The sequence below is a fragment of the Podarcis erhardii genome, assembly GCF_964252035.2.
Source record: "Podarcis erhardii genome assembly, chromosome: 5".
Lineage (NCBI taxonomy): Eukaryota > Metazoa > Chordata > Lepidosauria > Squamata > Lacertidae > Podarcis > Podarcis erhardii.
This window is the reverse complement of record NC_138509.1, coordinates 39,463,884-39,486,127: the sequence shown is the minus strand read 5'-3', so window position 1 is coordinate 39,486,127 and position 22,244 is coordinate 39,463,884. Positions and strand designations below refer to the sequence as shown.

The 22,244-nt window shown below is 42.7% G+C and overlaps 1 protein-coding gene across 2 annotated transcripts in view; it reads left to right on the top strand.

Annotated features, from left to right (window-relative positions):
* Nucleotides 1-21,066, top strand: part of LOC309342596 (gamma-aminobutyric acid receptor subunit pi-like) — a 44,683-nt gene extending 23,617 nt beyond the window's left edge. For both annotated transcript variants that reach the window (XM_081863312.1, XM_081863313.1), the window contains exons 6-10: nt 1,157-1,239; nt 10,779-10,916; nt 14,090-14,242; nt 16,070-16,263; nt 19,866-21,066. In XM_081863312.1, the coding sequence (XP_081719438.1) occupies nt 1,157-1,239; nt 10,779-10,916; nt 14,090-14,242; nt 16,070-16,263; nt 19,866-20,174 (877 nt within the window). In that variant the 3' untranslated portion in view covers nt 20,175-21,066. The remainder of the gene's footprint in view (nt 1-1,156; nt 1,240-10,778; nt 10,917-14,089; nt 14,243-16,069; nt 16,264-19,865) is intronic.
* Nucleotides 21,067-22,244: the final 1,178 nt, after the last annotated feature.

The following is a 22,244-nucleotide window of genomic DNA, read 5'->3' as shown; positions in this document are numbered from 1 at the left end:
AAAGGGAAGAGAAACAATTCCAACTGAAGCGCTTAATCTATATCTATCTATCTAGTAAATCCCAATTCAACTAATTAAAAAATACATTTGCTATAGACAAAAAGCAAAGCAATATAGAAAGGGAAATGAAGCCAGGGATAAACAGGAAAATATGCTGTTGTTTCAACTGCACAAACACAAGCAGTTATAGTTTATCAGCCTTTCCCAACCTGGTGCCCTCCTGATGTTTTAAACTACAGTTCTCATCATTCCCGGGCATTCTCCACACTTGCTGGGCCTCCTGAGGCTGTAATCCAAAACCTTTGGTGAGCACCAAGTTGGGAGAAGCTGCAGTAGGGTGCTGAGACAAAGGGAGATGATGGTGATTGTACTGTAATTTGGCATGGTTTTTATTTTATTTATTCCATTTATATACCACCTTTCACTTCGAAGGAGCTCAAGGTAGTGGAAATGGTTCCCCCCCTCCCCATTCAATCCCCACAGCAACCCTGTGAGGCAGGTTAGACTGCGAAGGAGTGTTGGGCCCAAGGTCACCCAATGATTTGAACCCTGGTCTCCCAGGTCAGAGTCCAGCATTCAAACCATTGTGAGGTGGGCCCAAGAGACAGGGTCTTCAGCAGTAGTGCCATCATTATGAAATGCCCTCCCAGTGAGGATCTATCAGGCTTCCTCCAGATGTGAGCTGAATACATTTTTATTCTGGGTGAAGCTTCCCAGAGTCCCTGGGGTAACCCAGGCAGCATGCATTATTAATTATTATTATTATTATTATTATTATTATTATTATTATTATTATTATTACAGACCTTTGATGTTAAATAATTCTTCCATTTTTTTTTTTGGCTGCTGCTTAAGCCTTTTAACTTACAATACTGCGGTTTTCTTACCTTCATGCACTGCATTTGTTTTTAACCATTTTTGTTTTCCACTGTCTCATTTTTGCTAAGATTCAGAATGAAGTAGGGTGTAAAGGAGTTAATAATTTCACATCTTTATTCCCTAGCTGTCTTTTGACAAAAAACATCAGCCGATCTTTTCCCCCTAGCCATATGTTTTGCCTTTTTAAAAAAAGCTCAAATAAGTAGGATAATTTGTTTCTATTTTCAGTGCTCAGTATGATGCATGGATGGTAACCATCTGTACTTTGCTTTTAAAGGATAACTACAACAGTTGCCTGTAGTATGGATTTGACTAAATACCCTATGGACAAACAGACGTGCACCTTGCAACTGGAAAGCTGTAAGTGATTTTATTACCTCTAACAAAGAGAGGGGCAGGGGGCAGGGAAGGGAGCCCGTTTGCAGGGACACTGGAGAGAGGGTGCTACAGAGGAAGCTCCCAGGTAGTGCTAGGCTGCAATCCTAATCCCACTTACCTGAGAGAAAGCACCATTGAATTCCATAGGATGGTGTCGTGGGCTAGCTGGATGCAGAGGCGTGGTGGAAAGCAGCAGATGGTGAACCCCTAGGGGAAAGATGTCTCAGAGCCAGGGGATTAGTGGTGGAACGACACAGAGGGAGAAGAGGGAGCAGACTGGGAGGAGGTGATGTCCGAAGCGGAAGAGGCAACAGGGTTTAGTCGGGCAGAATGGTTTAAAATCGGAAGCTGAAGTGGAGGCTGAAGAGGAGTGGGGGCAAGCTGCTGAAGAAGCCATGGAGTCCCCCCGCTCCTGCTGTGACCAGCTCCCCTGGTCTCCAAGGCCATGGAGAGTATTGAAGAGGGTGGAGGAAAGAGAGACAAGATGAAGAAGCCTCAGGTGGATGGGGGAAGGAGTCTGGGAGAGTGGTGGGAAGGCGGGACTTTTAGTCCTCAGAAATGCCTTATTGGGGCAAGATCTATAGGGAAGAGTTGTTGCGATTACTAGGCCTGCAGAGTTTGGGTTTCTTTGGGTTAACTTCGCTGACACTGGGTGTTTTATTGTTGACTTGCTCCTGGACAGCAGGATTTCATCCTGCTCTCGAATAATTAGTTGAGGCAGGATGTAGAAGTTAAAACCTCTGCAGCTGAGGCTCAACATTCAAAAAATATGCCTCTGAGTACCAGTTGCCAGAGAGAAACAGTGGGAGAGAACTCCTGTGCTCAGGTCCTGCTGGTGGGCTTTCATTGGCCAATGTGAGAGCAGAATGCTGGACTAGACAGGCCTTTGGTCTGCTCCAGCAGGGCTCTTCTCTTCTCTTAATGAGTGGCAGCCATGTAGGGCTCCCACCCACTGAAATATTTCCATGTCAGTGCAAAGCCTCCACAGGAGCAGATGTGGAAAGTATCCGGTGAGATCTAAGCAACCAGCATGATTGCTTCTAGCATACAGAAGTACTTCAGCTGGACCTCTGACCACACAGAAGAGGTTGCTCAGCTGCACAGTAATAAAACATGCATTGGGCCTGAGAATTTGTGCGTATATAGAAAATGTACTTGTTTCTTTCCCATTGCTGGGTGTCTTGATAATTCCGCACATTTCAAATGAAAACTACTGTACCTCACTAGTCTAATGTTTTATGGTTTTAACCCATGTAGGTTCTGACGAGGCTGAGATAGGGTTGGATAGACTCATCAGTATCTGGCCCATACCAGTTTTGCATTGGGACAGGACTAACTATAATCTAATGTAGTGATGTGGCAAAAATTTCTGATGCTACCATCCTGCAGCCAAAACAAGCCAGAGTTTGGCTTCTTGTGATTTCTGAACCCAGGCTCATGCTTTGTTTCCTCCCCCCCCCCAAAAAAAAGAGCAGTAAGGTAAGGACAAATATTAGCTACCGCTTGTGGGTTTGTGTGAAGTGAACCAAACCAAACCAAACCAAACCAAACCAAACCAAACCAAACCAAACCAAACCAAACCAAACCAAACCATGAGCTCAGGTTTGGAGCACATGACAAGCCAGACCCTGGCTTGCTTTGTCTGCAGCAGCATCCAGAAGTGACACCATGGGAGCTTTGGGGCACTATGCAGAAGCACACTGCTCAGACACCTTAAATGCGAGTTTGTTACAAACTAGGGTTTCGTATGGCATGCAAGCAAAGCTACTGAATGTATGCATGAACGTATGGCATGCAAGCAAAGATGTTCAGCCCTCCTGTTCTGACATCTGGCCAGCTTGAGAAGAGGCTTCCCAGTTTGTTAGATCAGTTTTCTGTGATACCAAAACAGGGACACTATGGTTTAAGCACTGCCTACAGTCCTGGTTTCCAAACTATACATTCAAATCATAGTTTGGAGTAGGAGGAGTTTGGATTTGATATCCCGCTTTATCACTACCCTAAGGAGTCTCAAAGCAGCTAACAATCTCCTTTTCCCTTCCTCCCCCACAACAAACTCTGTGAGGTGAGTGGGGCTGAGAGACTTCAGAGAAGTGTGACTGGCCCAAGGTCACCCAGCAGCTGCATGTGGAGGAGCGGGGACGCGAACCCGGTTCGCCAGATTACAAGTCTACTGCTCTTAACCACTACACCACACTGGCTCCTACACCACTACACCACACTGGCTCCTAATTTGGCTTCTAGGCACACTTAAACCACAAGTTTCTGGTTTAGATTCTATGGGAAACTTTAAGTCATTGCATAAGAGAGTAGGAGGGAGTGTTTGAGCTCATTGCTTGCTCCTGTTCTAACAAAGCACAGACAGTTGGGAGCCATGGTATAACGCCTCAACCAGGCCTTAGAATGTCTCAAGAAATGTTGTAGACAAATAAGACTGAATAAATATTTAAATCAGAAGAGCAATTCCTTGCTCGGTTCCATACAGAATTCTTTGGCATATTTTCATACACATCAGGTAGATTTGTGTATCTGACTGCATACCCTCCAACATTTCTCCTATTCCATAGCAACAAACAAACAACATTTATACCCCACCCATCTGACTGGGTTGCCCCAGCCACTCGGGTGGTTCAGGGAGGTCAGACAACTATATCCTCTAACATTTCTTAATTGAAAATAGGGATGTTCTAGGGAAAAGCAACACATCCTGGGATGAAATCAGGAACTGGGCCAGCTTCTGTAAATCTAGGACTGTCCCTGGAAAACAGACGCTTGGAGGGTCTGTGATTGGCAAGGCCAGTGCTCACATTTCAGCCTTTACAGTCAGGCAAAGTTATTACAAATGCAGTTCTTGACTGCCACTCTCTGCACAGCCAGGCTGCCTAAATCCCATTAATAAATCTGTGCAGGATTATAGCCACAAAGGCAAATTCTCTCCACCTCTCCAAATAGTCTCAGTTCAAGACTTCTGACCATTTAAAATATCTGTGCTTCAAGCTACATTTCTCTTCTTCTATAAAGCTGTGCCCTAGTCTTGTCCAGCAATCTATGTTTTCCATGTATTCTGTCTGAAAGCATCTGAATGTGCCGGCTTAGTATTAACTTCTGACACCATTCATGCAAGCAAAACTCAATTGCACAATTAGTCACAAAGTGGGCCACACATTCATTTTCTAAAACTGAGCAAATATTTGTTGACTTTATTCTAAGAGAATTGGCCCTATTATAGCTGTTAGAACCTCCAAACCAACATTAGATGCCTCCAGGGAACATGAAGTTTATAGGGGAAATAAAATGATCCTGATGTTCCCCCTTAAAATAAAAAGCTGTGGTATTGCCTAGTTTGATAAACATAGCCTAGTGGGGGATAAAATAAATGTCCAGAATAAAAAATGCTTCCAATGTTAGAGAGGTGGATAAAATTCAGTTTCCCCATAAATTCTAAGTTGAGTCATGGTGGGAGCAAGTCTCAAAAAAAGTGTGTGCCAGGGGAGTGGCAAGGGCATTCCAGGGGTGGGTCAGAGGGAAACTTATTCCAAACTTTGTTTAGCTCGGTCATGTAACCTAGTAACTCAGCAGAATTTATAATAGCCAAAAGAGTGCTGCAAGCCAAACACTATTTATTTGCTGCCCCTCATCCTAAGGTCCTAGGACAGGTTACAGCATTAAAACGCAGTATTAAAAACAAGTCAAAACAAATATTTTGTCCCGCCCCCCCGCACTTGGGCTGGCTCAGCCAGCATTAACTCTGCTCCTGAGCGGAGTTTGGAACGGGGTAAATTACACTAGCATAATTTATCCCAATGTAAATTATGCTGGCTTCCTAAAATTTGGATTGATTTTGTTATTCAGTGAGGCTTGCGTAGAAACAGTGTTTGATGGATTGCACCATATTCAGTTTGCAATGTTTGCTATCTTTCTTTTTTTTTTACTATTAAGTGATGTACTATGTATTTACATACACCATTCCCCCCCCCCCAATTTAAAAAGTATTTTTATACAGCTTTACAAGGCGAAACAACGACAACCCCCCTCAAGGTAGTTTACAGAAAGGGGGTGGAGAACTCCATAAAAGAATTTAAAATATAGAGAACAATAAACTGAAATTAGTAGCATAAATAAAAATCCCTCCCCAGGTGAGAACTGTAGTAATAAACAGTAAAAAAAAAAAAGAAATTGTGGAAAGAGTTACAATTATGACTTTAAAGAGATACAAATCAACAAAGCCTTGTATTTATGCATTTCCCCCGGGAAGCAAAATAGATAAATAAATCCTTATGCACCTGAAAACAAAGGGTTTCTGAATGATACCATCTGCCATTCAACAAGCACACAAGTGTCTCTGGAATGAATGAAGGAAAAACATAGCAATGCAATAAAAATGAATCACATGACATTTGTTGCTCCCTTTCTAGGGTAGGAGAATCAAGATCAGAAATGACTGAGCAATCTATAATGATCCAGTCCATATCTGTGTGGCACTTCCACCCTTCCTGGTTCAGTTTGAACAGTTGTTGGATAAATAGCGCTGTCTTCTCAAAATAAGCTGCAAATATCAGTGTGCCCTTGTCAAAACAGTCAATATGAATACGCAAAGGTTTCTAGCACCAAAAAAAAGCAAACAAACCCTTGTTAACTGGAAATAATGTGTACATCTGGAGGAAAACAAGTAATATCGCCGAAGGACTCTCAATTAGAAGCAGATTATAACAGGCTTTTGGAAAAGAGTAATGACAACATTTGTAGCCGCTGAGTGCAGGATTTAGCAAGCAGCCTCAGGATTGCAGACTTGATTGCAGTAATGGCCGTTATGACAGCCGGTTCCTAGAATGGCAGCAATAAAGTAGAATAACCTCTACGGAAATTTCACACAATTTCATATTGCCTTAATATGTGCATAAGGACTGAGCCTAGCTGAAAGGAACAGTTGCGTGGGCTGTTCTGGGAAGGATTAAATGCACCCTCTTCATTCTTCCCTTGCCATGTTGATCGCATCTGTGTTGCAGGTGTAACCTTCTCTTCCTTCCTTCCAGGATCTAAGCTATAGAGACAATTACTGAGGCATCCTCAGGGACAATTTTTTTAAAAAAATATGCACATTTCTACTATCAATAACTATAACACTCTTGATTACAAGATCTGTTGCAGGTGTAACAGATTTGTAACAAACACAAATTATAATTATCCCTGCAAAAGCCTCAATAGTATACCATTCATCTTCTTTGATAGTAGCAGTAATGGAATAGGTATCATTGCAATCAGTGTCCAGATGGCATCATTCTCTCCATACCTTTCACACTGGTTTTGTAGAGAGAGAGAGAGAGTTCTCTTTCTTCCTTAAGCAGCAGGTAAGGCAGTGGTGACAGAATAGAACATGGAAGGGAAAGCCACCAGTGTGTGTGTGCATAAATAAAATACACACTTGACAGTGTGCCCACACAAACAGGTGCAGAAAAATATTCTCACACCCCTTTTCATTTCTAAATATTTAGTTAACCTGAAGCAGGCTTTTAAGGTATAAAAGTAAGATGGGTCTGAAATTCCACCAGGAAGAAACTAGGAAGCCCTTCTAACAGCAGCAACAAAAATCACTGAGTATGTTCTGCTCCAAAATATTCCTTCCTTCTATGTCCTGAACCCCTGGGCCTACCTGTCTACAAGTCAGTATGCCCAGTCCGAAGTCCAAAGCCTGGGGGTCAACCATACAAGCAAAGCCCAAAGTCCGCAATCCAAAGGCCAGGAAACGCAGTCCAGGGTCAATCCAAGTAGGGAAGCCTGAAGTCCCCCACTCAGGAGACTGTCCAGAGTTCAAAGCATAGTCCTGCAGAGGCCCAGGAGCATCCAAGCCAAAGTCCATCAACAAGGGCAGTTGAGCAGACACAGCACCTCAGCTCTGCTTCCTTTTCATACTTTGTAGGCTGATTGAAACATCTGGGGTTGATGAGGCAGGTGACCCTCACCTGCTCAGAGTCTACTCCAGCTGAGAAATCACACCCCTCCTTCCAAAGCCAACGAGCCCCACCTGGCCAGCTAGGGATCTGGGCTATGGGCCCTTGCCTGCCTCAGCCTCCTAGAGCACCACTCCTGCTGTTCACTATGCCTCAGAGGCCACCGTGTTCATGGGGACAGGGGGGCCTCTGGCTCTGAGGATGGGTCCTGCCGCTCTGGTTACTGTATACTGTCCTACATGCCCTCACCATCTGTCACCCTGTGAGTACTGCCTTCTCCATTCCCAGCTTGCCCTGGTGTGTCCTAGTCCCGGCTACCCCCCTCGCCAGGATCCTCTTCCTCTTCACTTCCATCCTGCCAGTTCATGACATTCTAGAACTTAAAGGCCATACATATTGAAAAGCAGGAGATTCCCATGCAGACACAACCTTAGCTGGAAGGAAAGCTTCTGACACCAATTATCTGAACTGGGTTTAAGGCACAGAATGTGCATGGACATGCCGGCTTCTCAGAGATCAGAGTTGCCAGAATATCTTCAGTGTAGCTTCTGTGAAAGATGAGGAAATGGTTGGTTTAGCAGGGATTAACAGGTGGAAAGGACGGAAGTAGCCAGGGGACAGACCAACATGGAAGAGGTTCAGCATTGTCTACACTGGCTTGGTCATGTCCACAGAAGGGAAGATGGCAGGATCCCCTTCAAGCACCAGGCCTGTTGGCAGATTAACTCTGCATTACAAAGATGTCTGCAAACATGACATGAAGGTTGGCAACATCAACCCCACCGTGTGGAAATCCCTTGCAGATGACTGCAGTGCCTGGAGTCAGTCAGGTCATGCATCCATAGCAGTGACCAGAGGAGAAATGACCACTGGGAGGAGTGCAGAGAGGAGAAATGCCGTGGTGCATCTGCAGCAGGACAACCAGATGCCTTCATCTGCCCCGGCTGTAACAAAACATGTCTCTCCTGCATCTGTCTCTGCAGCCACAGCAGGTGCTGTAACCTTCCAAAGTTTGACTTCACTGACAAAGACACACTCCTCCATTGTCTCATGACACAGACGGATGCCAACAACAATCTTAGGGGCAAGAGATGATGGTGATGATTTCCCCACCCTTCACCCTAAGGTCCCTGGGTGGGATACAACAATTAAAACAGAACCCTAAAAATACTATGGCACAGGGAACAGGCAGAGAAATGGGAAGCTGAAAGAAGGGGTGATATAAATATAAATATATTTTAGAAGTTTACCTGGCCAAATAGCCACTGAAATTCTGGAAACTTTGTGAAGGAATGGAATACTATTCCTAAGTCTGCTCTAATAACTCATTTATTTAAAATGGGCAGAGGAAATAGGATAATGAGGCAAGGAGGAGATATTGAGAGAGGGATCCATGGAACATGGGCTTAATTTGGAGCGCAGGGTCATTAGTAAGGTAATGGCACACAGCTCTATCTCTCCATTCCATTGGAATCAGGAGAGGCTGTGGAGGTGTTGGAGTTTGGCAGCAGTGATTGACTGGATGGGGTGAATATACTGAGGCTGAACCCTGAAAAGATGGAAGTGCTAGGGTGGGGAAATGAGGTTTGGCTATCCCATGTACTGATTTGCACTAACTAGCCAATTCTTTGGATTCTAGTAGCCTGACATCTGTCTCCTGTCTTTTCCAAGGAGAGTTCTGAAAAGAAGGAACTTCACATTGCCTGCGTGCCTAAAACCACCTTTGCAGCCACAAAGGGAATTAATAAAATTACAAATCAGTATTTATTTTCGCAGCAGAATATCCTGTAAATCCCCTCATTATTCAGCTCACCCTTGCTCTTTAGAATGCAGAGGGGGCTTACTGAAGCCAAATGGATGAGTAGCGCTCTCTTTAGTCTTCCGGGGCTTCTGAGAAATGCTTTGCTCTCCTTTGGCTATTTGCACAGTTGGGTGGGCGGGCAGGCTGAAACTGAAACATTTTATAATCTGTTTGATGTGACACTTCAAGCTGTTCCGCACATCAGCGTAAATGTCATTGTGCTGCAGACCTCAGTATACATCACAGGACACCAAGGAGCAGTATTGATATTCATGTTCATAACTAACATTTGCTGCAGCAACCGTTTGTATATACACTGCGGGGAAATGTGTGAAGACTGGGCAGTATTCTCATAGGCCAATATAACAATATGACCTCCTTTGCAGTTGCCCAAATGCATAGCTTTCAGAGGGAAGTATTTCACTGTGAGGTTTACAGGATCAACTCTCACATCACGATGGGGGAAGAAATTCCGTTTAGTTTACGTTTACAGGTGAACTTACATGAGTCACACTTTCTGAAACAATACAAAACTGAAACAGAGCTATCTTTTGAAAGTTGTGCCTCTCCAAATTTTGCAATGCAGTTTTCAAGCCAAGTAATGTGTTCAAATCTACATATACTAGGGTAATGTGTGAGTATAAATGCATGTATTAGTGAAAATAACATACAAAACCACATTCTATTTGGGGCAGGGGGAAACACTTTGCAAAAATGTGTATATGAGGAATTCCCACTAAAATGCTGATGAATTTTCATCAGGATATATAGATATATATTTTCTAAAAAGTTGTACTCTGATGTGGAAATGTGGAGAACCAAATTTAAGATTGGGAAAGTGAGAAACTAAGAGTAACCAAAATGGACATACTTGCCCAGCCCTTCTCTCATAACATAGTGTTTGCATTGCCAGCGCAGGAGCCTACCTTTCTTCACTTCACAAAGTTACTAGCAGAACAATCCTATATTCAGGATTTGACAGAAGTCATGATTTGCCCCCAGAACTCAAGACATGCCTCCAGCATAAAACATACACTGATAACACCAGCAGAACACTCCCCCACCCCCCGGTGTAGCTGTTTTGCTGGTGAAGAGACACTAGCATTCTGGCCAATTCATATGGGAGGGGGATTTTTAGATCTACCCTTTCTTACCGTGCAGAGTGCCAGCCTGTATGATTTTACACGTATTAAAAAGGAGTGTAAACTGACCTCTGGATCCGTGCATTTTAAGTTTGGTTATATTATTACTAAGTGAATGTTGCATTCATACGCGAATTCAGACAGATAGCCACACAAGCTCTTTCAGATGAAATATCTCCATTTAAGGTGAGGGATGGGGAGTTTAAGCTGTGAAGATGAATTTTGGATTTAAAAATGGAAACAATTTGTTGTGCAGCTGTGTGAAGCATGGAATATTTAGAGGCTGAGGTCTATTTCTTGATTTTTGCTTTCCTGTTGTGTATTTCCTAGGCATTTACTAAAATCCTATAGTCTGGGATTCTCTGGGAAACCAGTTACAGATAGGTAGCCGTGTTGGTCTGCCATAGTCAAAACAAAACAAATTCCTTCCAGTAGCACCTTAAAGACCAACTAAGACTTAGTTGGTCTTTAAGGTGCTACTGGAAGGAATTTGTTTTGTTTTGACTCTGGGAAACCAGTAAATGAAGTGAAATTAACAGAAGCTTTGCCAGAAAATAGAAGACATATACATATATGGACACAAACACATTTTCTATATTTAGTAAAATTCCTCTCTTCTTCTATTCCCAGGGGGTTATAACATAAATGATGTCATGTTTTACTGGACAAGGGGAAATGATTCCGTTAAAGGCTTAGAAACCCTTCGATTGGCGCAGTACACAGTAGAAGACCACTATACCTCTAGTTCTGAAGCTGTCTATGAAACAGGTAGGTAACTCTTCAAGAGTTCATTTACAGTCATAAAATCCTACTTACTTCCTGACCTTTCTGTCTTTCCAGTTCACTTCAATAAAGCTAGCTGGGAATGGTCTGAAGGCAGATGATGATGCTTACTTTCTTTCTCATATTCTATACCTTAAAAAAAAAAGAAGAACCCAGAATGGCCAACAACATATAAAACACAGCAATTAACAGATGTCACAGCAGTAAAACAGAATAAAAATATAATAGTAAAATACATGAAATAGTGAGATGCTGCCGCTGAAACTAAGCAGGTTTGGATCTGGCCAGTATCTGGATGGTAGACTGGATGGGAATCCTTTATATGCCACCTTGAGTTTATTAAATAAATTTAGGAGGTGGAGGAGGAGGATGAATTTAAAAAACTTGGCTGTGCTGCTGAACCTTGACTGCTTGACTAAAAACCTTTATTGTATACCAAGTCGTCTGAATCTTATGCATGACCACTCCTGCTGAGTTCAAGGGGGCTTACTCCCAAGTAAATGTATACTGAATTACAGTCTCTGTTAGCAGAGAACATTTGTACAAAACTTTCAAGCCAAGAAGAATACCCTCCCAAAAAACAAACAACAAAACCCCAAATCTATTAGAACAGCCAGTAAAACTAATTGAAATAAATTAAGCACATTAAACAATAGAAGCTCAACTAAATAAACATGTCTTTAAAGCTCATTTAAATGCTGAAATTGATGAGATTTGGCAGGTAACTGATTCTATCCTCTGGGGGCCACCACCAAGAATGTTCTCCCTGCAGGGGCCGCTACACTCTTAGATGATGGAACCATTAATAGGTTCTCTGAGCTGCATGTTCTGCAAATCCTGGTTCTCACAGTTGAAGGCTGTCAGGTCCCCCCCCCCCCCCGTTGCATGCCTCAGTGTGATAAGAACCGAAGCACTGAATTATTATTATTATTTTCCTTCTGGATGCTGCACACATTTGCTCTTCCACAGAAGATAGAGCTTCTTTTACGTACCATCCCAGCTATTACATTTGTGATTCACAACTCAATAATATGCTTCTCCATTTAAGTTTCAATCAACGTGCATTGTGCCATTTTTATTTTCTATTCTGGTTTCTGCTCAGATCGTATAAATCTTTTGCCTTCCACTAAATATTTTTATTTGAGAGCATTTTTGACTAAGGAAACATCATGACTCGAAGTCCTAACTCACATTAAAACAGCAAATGCCTATAAATAGGTATAAAAATACAGATCTCCACTAGCAGACTTCATGTTCAGACAGTATCGTGCTTCTTACATAAGTGGCATCTGCTTACTTTCCTCACTGCTTCCACTGCTGGCTAGCCATCATGCTCAAAGAAGGCTAATGATTCCATATTGCTGCTCTGCCCAGAGAGAAAGACGAACCTGTTCGCTCATCAGAAAATAAAATACATGTTCACCTCTGAATGTTTCAGGGAGAGAATATGTAAACAACGCAAAGAAAAGCAAAGTGCAGGCCATTGTTCTCATTTATATAGGATTATATTTTCTAACAATAAATGAAGTATAGCCAGGATTTAATATATATATATATATAAGGATGTGCAAATAACAACAATTCATTTCATTGTTTCCTTTGGTGGCTTGATTAATTTCCATAGCTTTTTTTCAGCCATTTTCTTCACTGTGTGCCTGATTGGAACTGGGGAGAGAGAGGGAAGATTTTATTTATTTATTCAGATCACTTCCCATTGATTTCAGTAGGCAAATTTTATTTCACATTTCACATTTGTTTTTTACAATCAGATGAAATTTGCAGGTTGGTAGTCCTCAGTGGCGTAGCGTGGGGGGTGCAGGGGGGGGCCGGCCGCACCGGGCGCAACATCTGGGGTTAGGGCAAATCCACGGGTTAGGGGGCGCAAATCCACGGGTTAGGGGGCGCAAATCCACGGGTTAGGGGGCGCAAATCCACGGGTTAGGGGGCGCAAATTACTTGCCTTGCCCCGGGTGCTGACAACCCACGCTACGCCACTGGTAGTCCTTCCTTGAGCAGACATAGGCCCCAGAGGAGCAACTTGTACCTACTTTGCTATATCTCCAGGCTTTGGGGCAGTTTACAGGGGCATAGGAAAGGGGGTGTGGCCTGCCCCGGGTGTCATCCCTGAGGAGTTGACAAAATGGCACACCGCAGGGGGAGGCACTTACTGTAGGCCTGGCCTACAGCACGCCCGAGCCACACATCTCTCCTGGGAGTGATGCAGTGGCTTGGGCCCCACGCTGCCCAAAATGGCAGCGTGGGGCTTGTGTCTGCCAGGTGGACTCAGTGGGCAGTTCGCTGCAGCGTCCCCATGTCAGGGCTGAGTCAGTACATTTGAGTTCCCCGGATGTGGGAGAGGACTTCAGGGTAGAAGAAGAGGATGCTGTGCCTGAGGGGGAGGGAACTGGGAGAGGCTGCAAGCGAGCCAACAGCTCCACAGGGACAGCAAGGGTTAAGTTCTGGATCAGAGACTGGCAAGAGATTTACCAGGCTCTTTCCAGGCGGCCTGTGGACAAGAGGAGACTTGAAAGGTGGGGCAATAAATTCCTGCATTTTGTGAGGTGTAAGAAGAGGTCTCTCCTGGTATCTGAACTGAGTGACTCTGATGAATGATAATAAACTCTTGATGACCATTGTAAATATTGTAAATAAAGACCATTAAAATGCTAGAAGTCTCTGGAGAGGATTGCTTGTGAGGAGAGGTACGAGCCGCCCTGACACCCTGGGTGGATCGCCACGGTGCCCCTGGCAGCTTAGCCAAGTTGTGGTTAAGGAGGAGACCATCTCAGGTTTGGAAGATACACTAAGCCAATCTTTGGGTTAGCTGCCATGTTTCACTCACCTGAAAAGCATGGGGAGAAGCAAAGTGAATTCTGCCTCCTCTTCAGAGGCCAGCAGATTCACACATATGAACTAAGCCATGGTTAGGCTTAGAGTGATGGGCAAACACTAGCAAGTTGGTGATTGTGTGCTTTAAAAAACAGTGAAGCTTTAAAATAATGTGTTCTATGTGCTTCTTACCTTGTTTTCTTAATGCTGGTCATAATAATAAAGATTTGATCTGAAGCTTTAAAATATTATTTAAACTTGTATATGAAGAATAAATTGTCAGGAAATCTAAATCACTTGTTGCATGTCTCTCTTTATTCACTACTCAGGGCACTATCCAAAGTTAGTCTTCCATTTTGAGCTCAAGAGGAACATTCTGTATTTTATCCTTGAAACATATGTACCATCCAGCTTGCTGGTTGTCCTCTCCTGGGTGTCATTCTGGATAAGCCAGTCCTCAGTGCCAGCCAGAATCTGCATAGGTGAGCTACAATCATAAAACACAGATGCACTGCCCTCCCCCTGCCCAGGTCATGTTGTTTTAACATGGAGGAAGCTGCTGCATTTTTGTTCCTCCATCACCTATGTAATGCAGTAAACCTTGAACCATGGGATCTATGTTCCAGCTCCTCTGTACATCAATCAGACAAGTCCTAGAAACTGGGCAGGGCAGATGCAATGAGCCTAAGGAACCTCATGTTACTCAGCTAGTGTGAGAATGAACTTCTAGAGTCACTCTGCAAGTGAAACAGCGGAAACATTGGTTCTGTTAGGCGTTTTATTCTTGAGTAAAAGTAACGTGTGGAAGAGAGCTAGCTCCACCACTACTGTTCCCACCACCCTCCATGAGCTGGAAGAAGAACCACTGTGAAAGGAGCCTGCTGTCCTTGTGTAAGCTCCTCATGCTATTTAGAAACCTGAAAAAGCAAGGCTCTGCATCATTAGAATGCAAGAAGAACCTACCAGTGGCCCATTGAGTTCAACATCCTGTGGACAGCCTACAACCTGGAGTCAAGCTCAAGAGCACTCACCCCTCCTGTGGTTTCCGTCAGCTGGTACTCAAACTCATACTGCCACTGTGTAGGCGTAGGTAAACCATAGCCATCAGGATCAGCAGCCATCTATACAGCCTTATCTTCCATGAATTTGTCTAATCCTCTTTTCAAGCCATCCAAGTTGGTGGCCATCACTGCCTATAACATGTGGGGGATATTACTCCAACTCATGGGGGGCTGTGGGGACAGTGTTGGGGGAAGGGAGAGCTTGTATGCACAGCCTCCCTCCCTCACTGCAGGCTGATTTTACACTCAAGTAGACTCCCTGTGTGGGGCTATTGTGGTGCACGTATCTCCTATGCATTCTGCAATGCTCACTTCATGGGGATGCAGGACTTCAGTGTCCGTCTTCCGGCATTCAGTACGAGTGAGCTAGCCTTGTCCACTGGGTACCAATGCCCTAGCTACTGACCAACCTGGCCAAGTCCCCAAGGTGACACATGATCTGCATCAGTATGAAGGTCACCTCATGGGCAGATAGAGGATTCTTTTCCCCTTGGAGGGAGCCCTGCATGTCCTTATGTACATAGCCCCCTTTCAAACTGGTAACGACCAGATGTGGCTCATGCACTGGTGGGAAAGGTGGCAACAACAAAATATGGAAATAGACCAAGTTAGGTCTGTCTAAGAGCACCGACTCTTAATTCATATTGGCTCTCCAGGATCTGAGGGGGGCGGGGAGAGATTTTACAGCCACCTGCTATCAAAGATTCTTTAACCAGAGAATTCAAGGGTTGAACTTGGTGCTTTCTACATGGAAAAAGATGTGCTCACCAAACCTGTCTACATGTTATGGTGGATCATGTGAAAAGAAGTGTGGTATAGTGGTCAGTGTCAGACTAGGACTTGGGAGACCAGGGTTCAATCCCCACTTGGCATGAAGCTCACTGGGTGGCTTTGTATCCCCCTTCACCACCAAAATTAATTCACAATGTTATACATTGTTTCTCCAAGACTAACTTAGAGGTAATTCAGACATCTCTTACGCTTACTTTTTACTTTTTCTTTTTACTCTGCTCCTTTTTGACCCTTTTAACTTTACCTTAAACTTTATCCGAAGTATTATTAACACCTCAAAATATTCATACGTTAAACATTTTCTGCATTTTCTTCCAAATGAGGTGGGCTAAAATGAGATGACAGAAGACCTCACCGTCAAGTAAATATTGAGCAGCTTCTGCTCAGAGGCAGCAGGAGATGGTGTTGCTGCTAATCATGCAAGATCACCTCTGATTTATCGTTTTGTTTCTGTAGGTGTTACAACTGTGCTCACCATGACAACTCTTATGATGGGAGCCAGGACATCACTTCCTAATGCTAATTGCTTCATCAAGGCAATTGATGTCTATCTGGGTATTTGCTTTAGTTTTATCTTTGGCGCATTACTGGAGTATGCAGTAGCTCACTTCTGCACCCTTAATCGATCTGGAATGAAGAAACTCACAAAGGTATTTGTTTTGTTTTAATTCCTCCATTTACTGATTTCCATAGCCTCTCTTCAAAGCCTCCTGTCCATTGCTTCCTCGCTATGAAAGCATATCATGATTCCAACTTTTAGCAGCTCTTTACAACATACATTCCCACCTGCTGTAGCATGACCAGGTTTCGACTTGCTTCTGCTATTATTGACTGCAGATTGGTTCCCAATTTCTTTCCGGTCTCAATTCAAAGTGGTGACCATCACTTTGAAATCCTATATGGCTTGGACCCAGGACTTTTAAAAGAATGCTAGGTGAGATCATCAGGGAAAGCTCTGCTCTATAAACCACCAGCAGTTGGTGGGTATAAAGGCCCATTTGCTTTTCAATGCTCAGAAAGACTGTGAAAGATTGTCTTTATTATCAATATTGTCTTATCCCCTGATCAGAGACCTTTTTATGTGCTGCTGCTAACAATAGTTGATGTCTGGTATTAATCTGTGTTTCTGATTTATTTTTATTCATTGTTCATTATTGCATTGAGGCCCTTTCTGTGCTCCCACAGCAGCGTATAAATGCTGAAATAAATATATCACCCATCATGGTCATATTGTGACTATTATGCGGTTCAGGAGCACAATGGTCTTGATCCAGCATGAAACAGAATGCCATGGAAGAACAGAGTGTCATTTCAGAATGTGATGGGACATCACATTTCTGAATGTTTCTTGATGTAAAAAAAAGGTTTTGTAGATGAAAAACCAGCACAGCAGGGCTTAGAGTCAGGTAGAATATCTCTCCCCACTTAGTTTTTGTTTTGCTTTTTACTGGCAGGAAGCTCAGTGCAATGAAAACTGGCATCACCCCTCCTGAACTGCCGTGGTTCATTGTTTTGCACAGGTAGATCAGGTGTTGGTGACAGCAACCTCTGTGTTTGCCACATGGCTCCTCCAGGTCTCCTGGTGAATCCTTTGGGGCTTTGTGGGGGATACTTTTGTATGTGAACTAGCAGACATAATAGACAAGTGTGTTTACAGGCACACGTCTGGTCCTACAGGTCTTTGGTGAGAGAACTACAGCTGACAAGTAACATTGTTGATTGCCCTGTAAAGTCTGAATGGGCCCTGAGAGGTTTGAATATACACTGTTCTGCTACCAGTAAGGACTTTAGCACTGCTATGTGCCGCCGCGCAATGTGAAATGCCATCGTGCCTTTATGTTGTGCTTCAGTCATCCAGAGCGAAAGAAGGTAGAAAGGAAAGAAAGAGAAACCTGAATTCAGTCCTAAACGAATCCTCAAATGTTCCAAGGACTTGAACTGAGAAATATATTCTAGCTGCTAGCAATTCATTGGCCTGCACCGTCCAAAATCTTACAGCAGACAAAAAGAAGAATGGGAAAATGTTTGTAAGAAGTGTAGAGCCCTTACTGACAAGTCACATTCCCATACCTGATAAATGTTGTGGCGCTCTCTAGTAGGCAGTACAATATAGAAAACCATGAAAATGGATAACTTCTCACAAAAGCGACCTCTTTTCTCCATCCTGTGGACTGTTGGATTTGAACAAAAACATCCATTAATAGAAGCAAGAAGCAGCAGATGCCATTTCCAGTAGGTTTCAGCTGTTGTGCAGTTGCTTTCCATAGATCCTGCAACTGATTTTTATATCCTTTTATATTGCCATCTGCTTGCTATTCTCTCCTTAGGAGCAGGAATGGAGAGCAGAGTAAATAGCATTACTATTTAAAAATACGCTCCAAAGTTGAGCTCCCTTTTGATATGCAAGGTTGGTTTTCCTAATGTGAAACAGTTTAATTTCCCCCTTTCTCTCTCTCTCTTGGAGCCCCTCAGCAGTCCTTTAAATGTCCCCTGATACTCTAGATTTTGTATAGCAGATAGGTATTTGTCATTCTATTATAGATTCTCTTTCTTCTCTTCGCTAGGGCAATAGGATAAGTAAACTTGTGCTAGAAACGCGTCTTGTTAAGGTTCCTTAGAGAAGAGCGTATTCTAACATACAGACACTAAGCTGATAACTTGCCATGCCAGATGCTGGATTTCACACATGGTTTAGCTTCCTCTTAGGGAACATAAAGGAGCTAAAAGCAATCTGATAAAGCACCAGCCACCTGCAAACAAGTTTCAGAAAACCAGAAAAGAAAAAAGAATGTGTGTTTAGCATCCTTTCCCGCTGCGCAATAAACCTGCTGCTTAATACAATTTTTTTTTTATAAAAAATCATTTCAGCATAAAAAACCCCAGATATCTCCAACTGAAAAAAGCACTCTAAAAAAGAAAAAACAGCCCAGGTAGATGCGTCCATAAAAGTTTATAGATGATCATCTGTACCATTTCTGTTTACAATGCGTGATAAGGAGGTTGCTTCCCTTAGCATTTTGTATTTTTATTTTCTAAGTAACGGCGCCAGTGTCTAAGCAATGTAAACATTATTGTTTATGCCGTAATGGAAAGTCACAAGTGAAGCTGATCCACTTTAATGTTGAGAAGATTAGTGAATAAAATGCAGAATTAAATAGCCGAGGGCAGATCTGGCCAGATCCAAAACCTAGTTGCCATGACTAAGACGAGATTCCCAGAACATCAAAGGTCATTGTGGATGTGAATTGTTTCCTTCATGTTAAATACAAAGAAAAGACCCCCCCCTTTTTTGGGGGTAAAGCACATGTAGATTTGCCTTTTTCATCAATGTGTATGGAGAAGTCCTTGTGGGGAAGGTTCAAACCCAGCTTATTTGTCCTTATCCACTCCACCACTGTGCCCAGAAAACCTGCTGAGCTGAAGTGTAATTTTTTCTCTTAAGAAGCCTAAGAAAACATTTAAACACACACAGTGGAATGTTGTCAGGGGACTGCCATCGGAACAGGGGAGGGAGACAGGGGGGCCGTTGGGATACAGAGAGCCTCCGAAACTCCTGAGGAGCAGTTCCTCTTCCAGCGGTGGGAAAAGCCACACCTCCAGTGAGGAAGAGAGGGAAGGGGCCAGCCAAGCGAAGAGAGGGCTCGAGGATGCTGCTAAGAGCCCCAGCATCTCACCTCACCAGGCTGGCCAGGAGGGAGGCACGCCACTTCCGTCCTGGGGTGCTAAAGTTCTTATGTTGGGGGAGAAGCTGGAAGGGACCACTCCCAGATTCTGCAAGTGACTGAGACGGACATGAACTTGGTAGATCTGCGCTGTAAATAGTTTGTACAATAAAACCTGTAAAAGACAGGTTGGAGTCCTGCCTGGTTACTCACGAGCAACCACCACCAGCATCTGACAAATGTGAATGGTTTTCATTTACTTTCCCCCACAATTATAATCTTTAAGCTTCAACTCCCAAAGAATCTAAAGAGTGAAGAAGAAAAAAATACATATGTAAGAGAATGAATCTGAAGATGACCTTGAAATCATTCTGCCCCAAAACAAATCATTCAGCTGGCAAATATGGGCACTAGTTTCAGGTGTAGTTCAGAGCTTGAATTCAGTGAACTTTATTAAACTGAACTAGTTTTGTTCCAAACACTGGTATATCTGTAGCCCTTAGATAAAATGGATTGTTGGCTGATATTTAAAGGATGTGTGTTATGGAACTGATGAACAAGTGGTTTTGTCCAATTGTGATTCTTACCAGGAGGAGGATGACGAGGCTGAAGAGGAGATCAATGGAGTCCTGTCAGCAATTGCCAACAGTTGCAAGGCTGATAAGATTAACAAGGCTGATGCAGACAAGCTCACCAAAACCTCTAGAGGCAGAAAAGAGGAGAAAAGTAAACACAGCCGGTGTCACTCACCAATGGCAGTGATGAAGAGACTCTTCTGTATATTTGACTGCTTTCATGTTAAAAACCCATACCACATAGACAATTACGCCCGGCTTTCCTTCCCATTATCATTTATCATAATAAATGTTTTTTACTGGGTTTATTATTTGTATTTCTAAGCTTTTGAAAACCTCTCATGGAATAGTGTGGCAAGTGTAGCAAAGGTGCACAGAGTTATGTCAGGGAAAAGATTTTAATCTGCAGGGCATTACAATATCAAAAGAAGACTGTCATTTTTATTGAGTAGTTTTTCTGTTGAGTTTCTGGTTAAATTACTGTCCACCTGTTAAGACTACTGTAGTATAAAAATCTATTGCTGGTCATCTGTTAAATGACTGTATTTTTTAAATTGACCTCATTTTTAGCATGCATTTTCCTATTGTTCGTAACATTTACTGAATGGCACAACACTTTTTTTAACTACCTGTAAAGCTTTGTAAAATTGAAATTGGCATAACACTAGTGTGAGGCTGTGATGATTAATATGTTTGAAAATTAAAACAAGAAGGAAGTGTTATCCTGCCCCTATGCCACCTGGTTAGTTTCAATATCTTATTGCCTTTGGCATTGTCAATAATGCGTAGACTTTCAAGGATGTTATGTAACAAAGCTCTATCAGTGCCAATTAAATGTTTTCACAAAACAGTAAAAATCACTATGTTAAAGTTTGAACTTATGAATGCAACCAGCAGAATACGGAATTTCACACTAAATCCTTGTAGAAAACTACTCCAGGTTTCAAGAGACTTATTTTTAATGAATATTTGGAAGAATTCTGTGATGGCTTTTGGCGGAGAAGACACTAAGAATGGATGCCTTTCCTAGATGCAGTCTCCACAAGGCTTAAGCCTGCATCTTTTCTTTACTGGGATTTTAAGTCTGATGGTCTCAGTCCCCATGCTTGCAGGCCCAGTTCACCTGTCAAAGTAAACAATAGTTAACAATTTACCATGGCTGTTTCCCCCTCCACATTAGCACCCAGAGGTAGCAAACCACAATCCCTGGCTCATTGTTATATTCAGCTTGGTGGTCACTGTTTGCTTTGCTCAAGGAAAACCATGATAGGTAAGCCAAGAACAAGCCTTGGCTTATCATGATGGCTTGGAGCAAAAAACAAAAAACAAAAACAAAACAAAAACTAGGCCACCACCATTGTTCTCTGCGACCTTGAAATGCCCACCCAATCAAGTGGAAGAAAATATTAGAATAATTATTGGCACATTTGTTGGGCCCCTTCCTTTTATACACTATTGATGGAGGCGATTAACTGTTCTGTCTTCTTGGTTGGATGTGTGGGTGGCTTTAGATGGGAAAACCTCTCTATTTAGGACAACTCTGGAGGAAGGCTGCTATACAACCTGGCACGTCCCCCAAAACAATTTAGATGGAGCAGTTAACAAAGTAAACATTGTTACAATGTTGATAGGATTACTAAGAAACTGTTGTTCTTTCTCTCTCTCTCTCATTCTCACTGTGTGAGTGCGCGCGCACACACGTATATATTCAGACCATGGCATCTCTTGAATCAGAAATACTTTTCAACATTATTTTAAAAGACATACACTATCAGATCGAGTGATTTAAATTGCAATCCTGTATTCACTTATATGGGAATAAGTTCCATGGAATTCAACGAGACTTACTTACAAGTAGGTTTGAATAGGGTAGCAGTTTTACTGTGCAATGCCTTTATTGATTTTCAAGCCCCCCCCCCAATAATAAATATTTGCTTTTTAGATTACCAGTATGTCTTTGGAAGGAAGTAGTAAGCACTACCAACTAAATTCATGCCCTGAAATGAAGAGGTCGAAAATGGGTGCATCCTATAATTTTAACTACCTATTATTTTAACTACCATTATATAATTAGTAGTAATAAAGTTTCAGGTAATTAATAGAATTTCACATATTGGCTTTCTATCCTCCTCCAAGAAAGCCAGTGGAGCCTGCTGGTAAAATGCTTATTTAACCCTAGCATCTGATTGACTCTGGTCCGCAAAATGCTATGATGTATTTGTTCACCTTTAAGTTTCCAGAAGACTTTGCTGCAACAGGCTTTAAAAATTGTTATTTTAAAAACTTAATATTATATGTATAAATCCACCTTTCCTGCCAGGAGGTCAAGGTGAGATGACACTGGTTCTCAACCCTCCATTTTAGTCTTACAATAACCCTGTGAGATAGATAGTA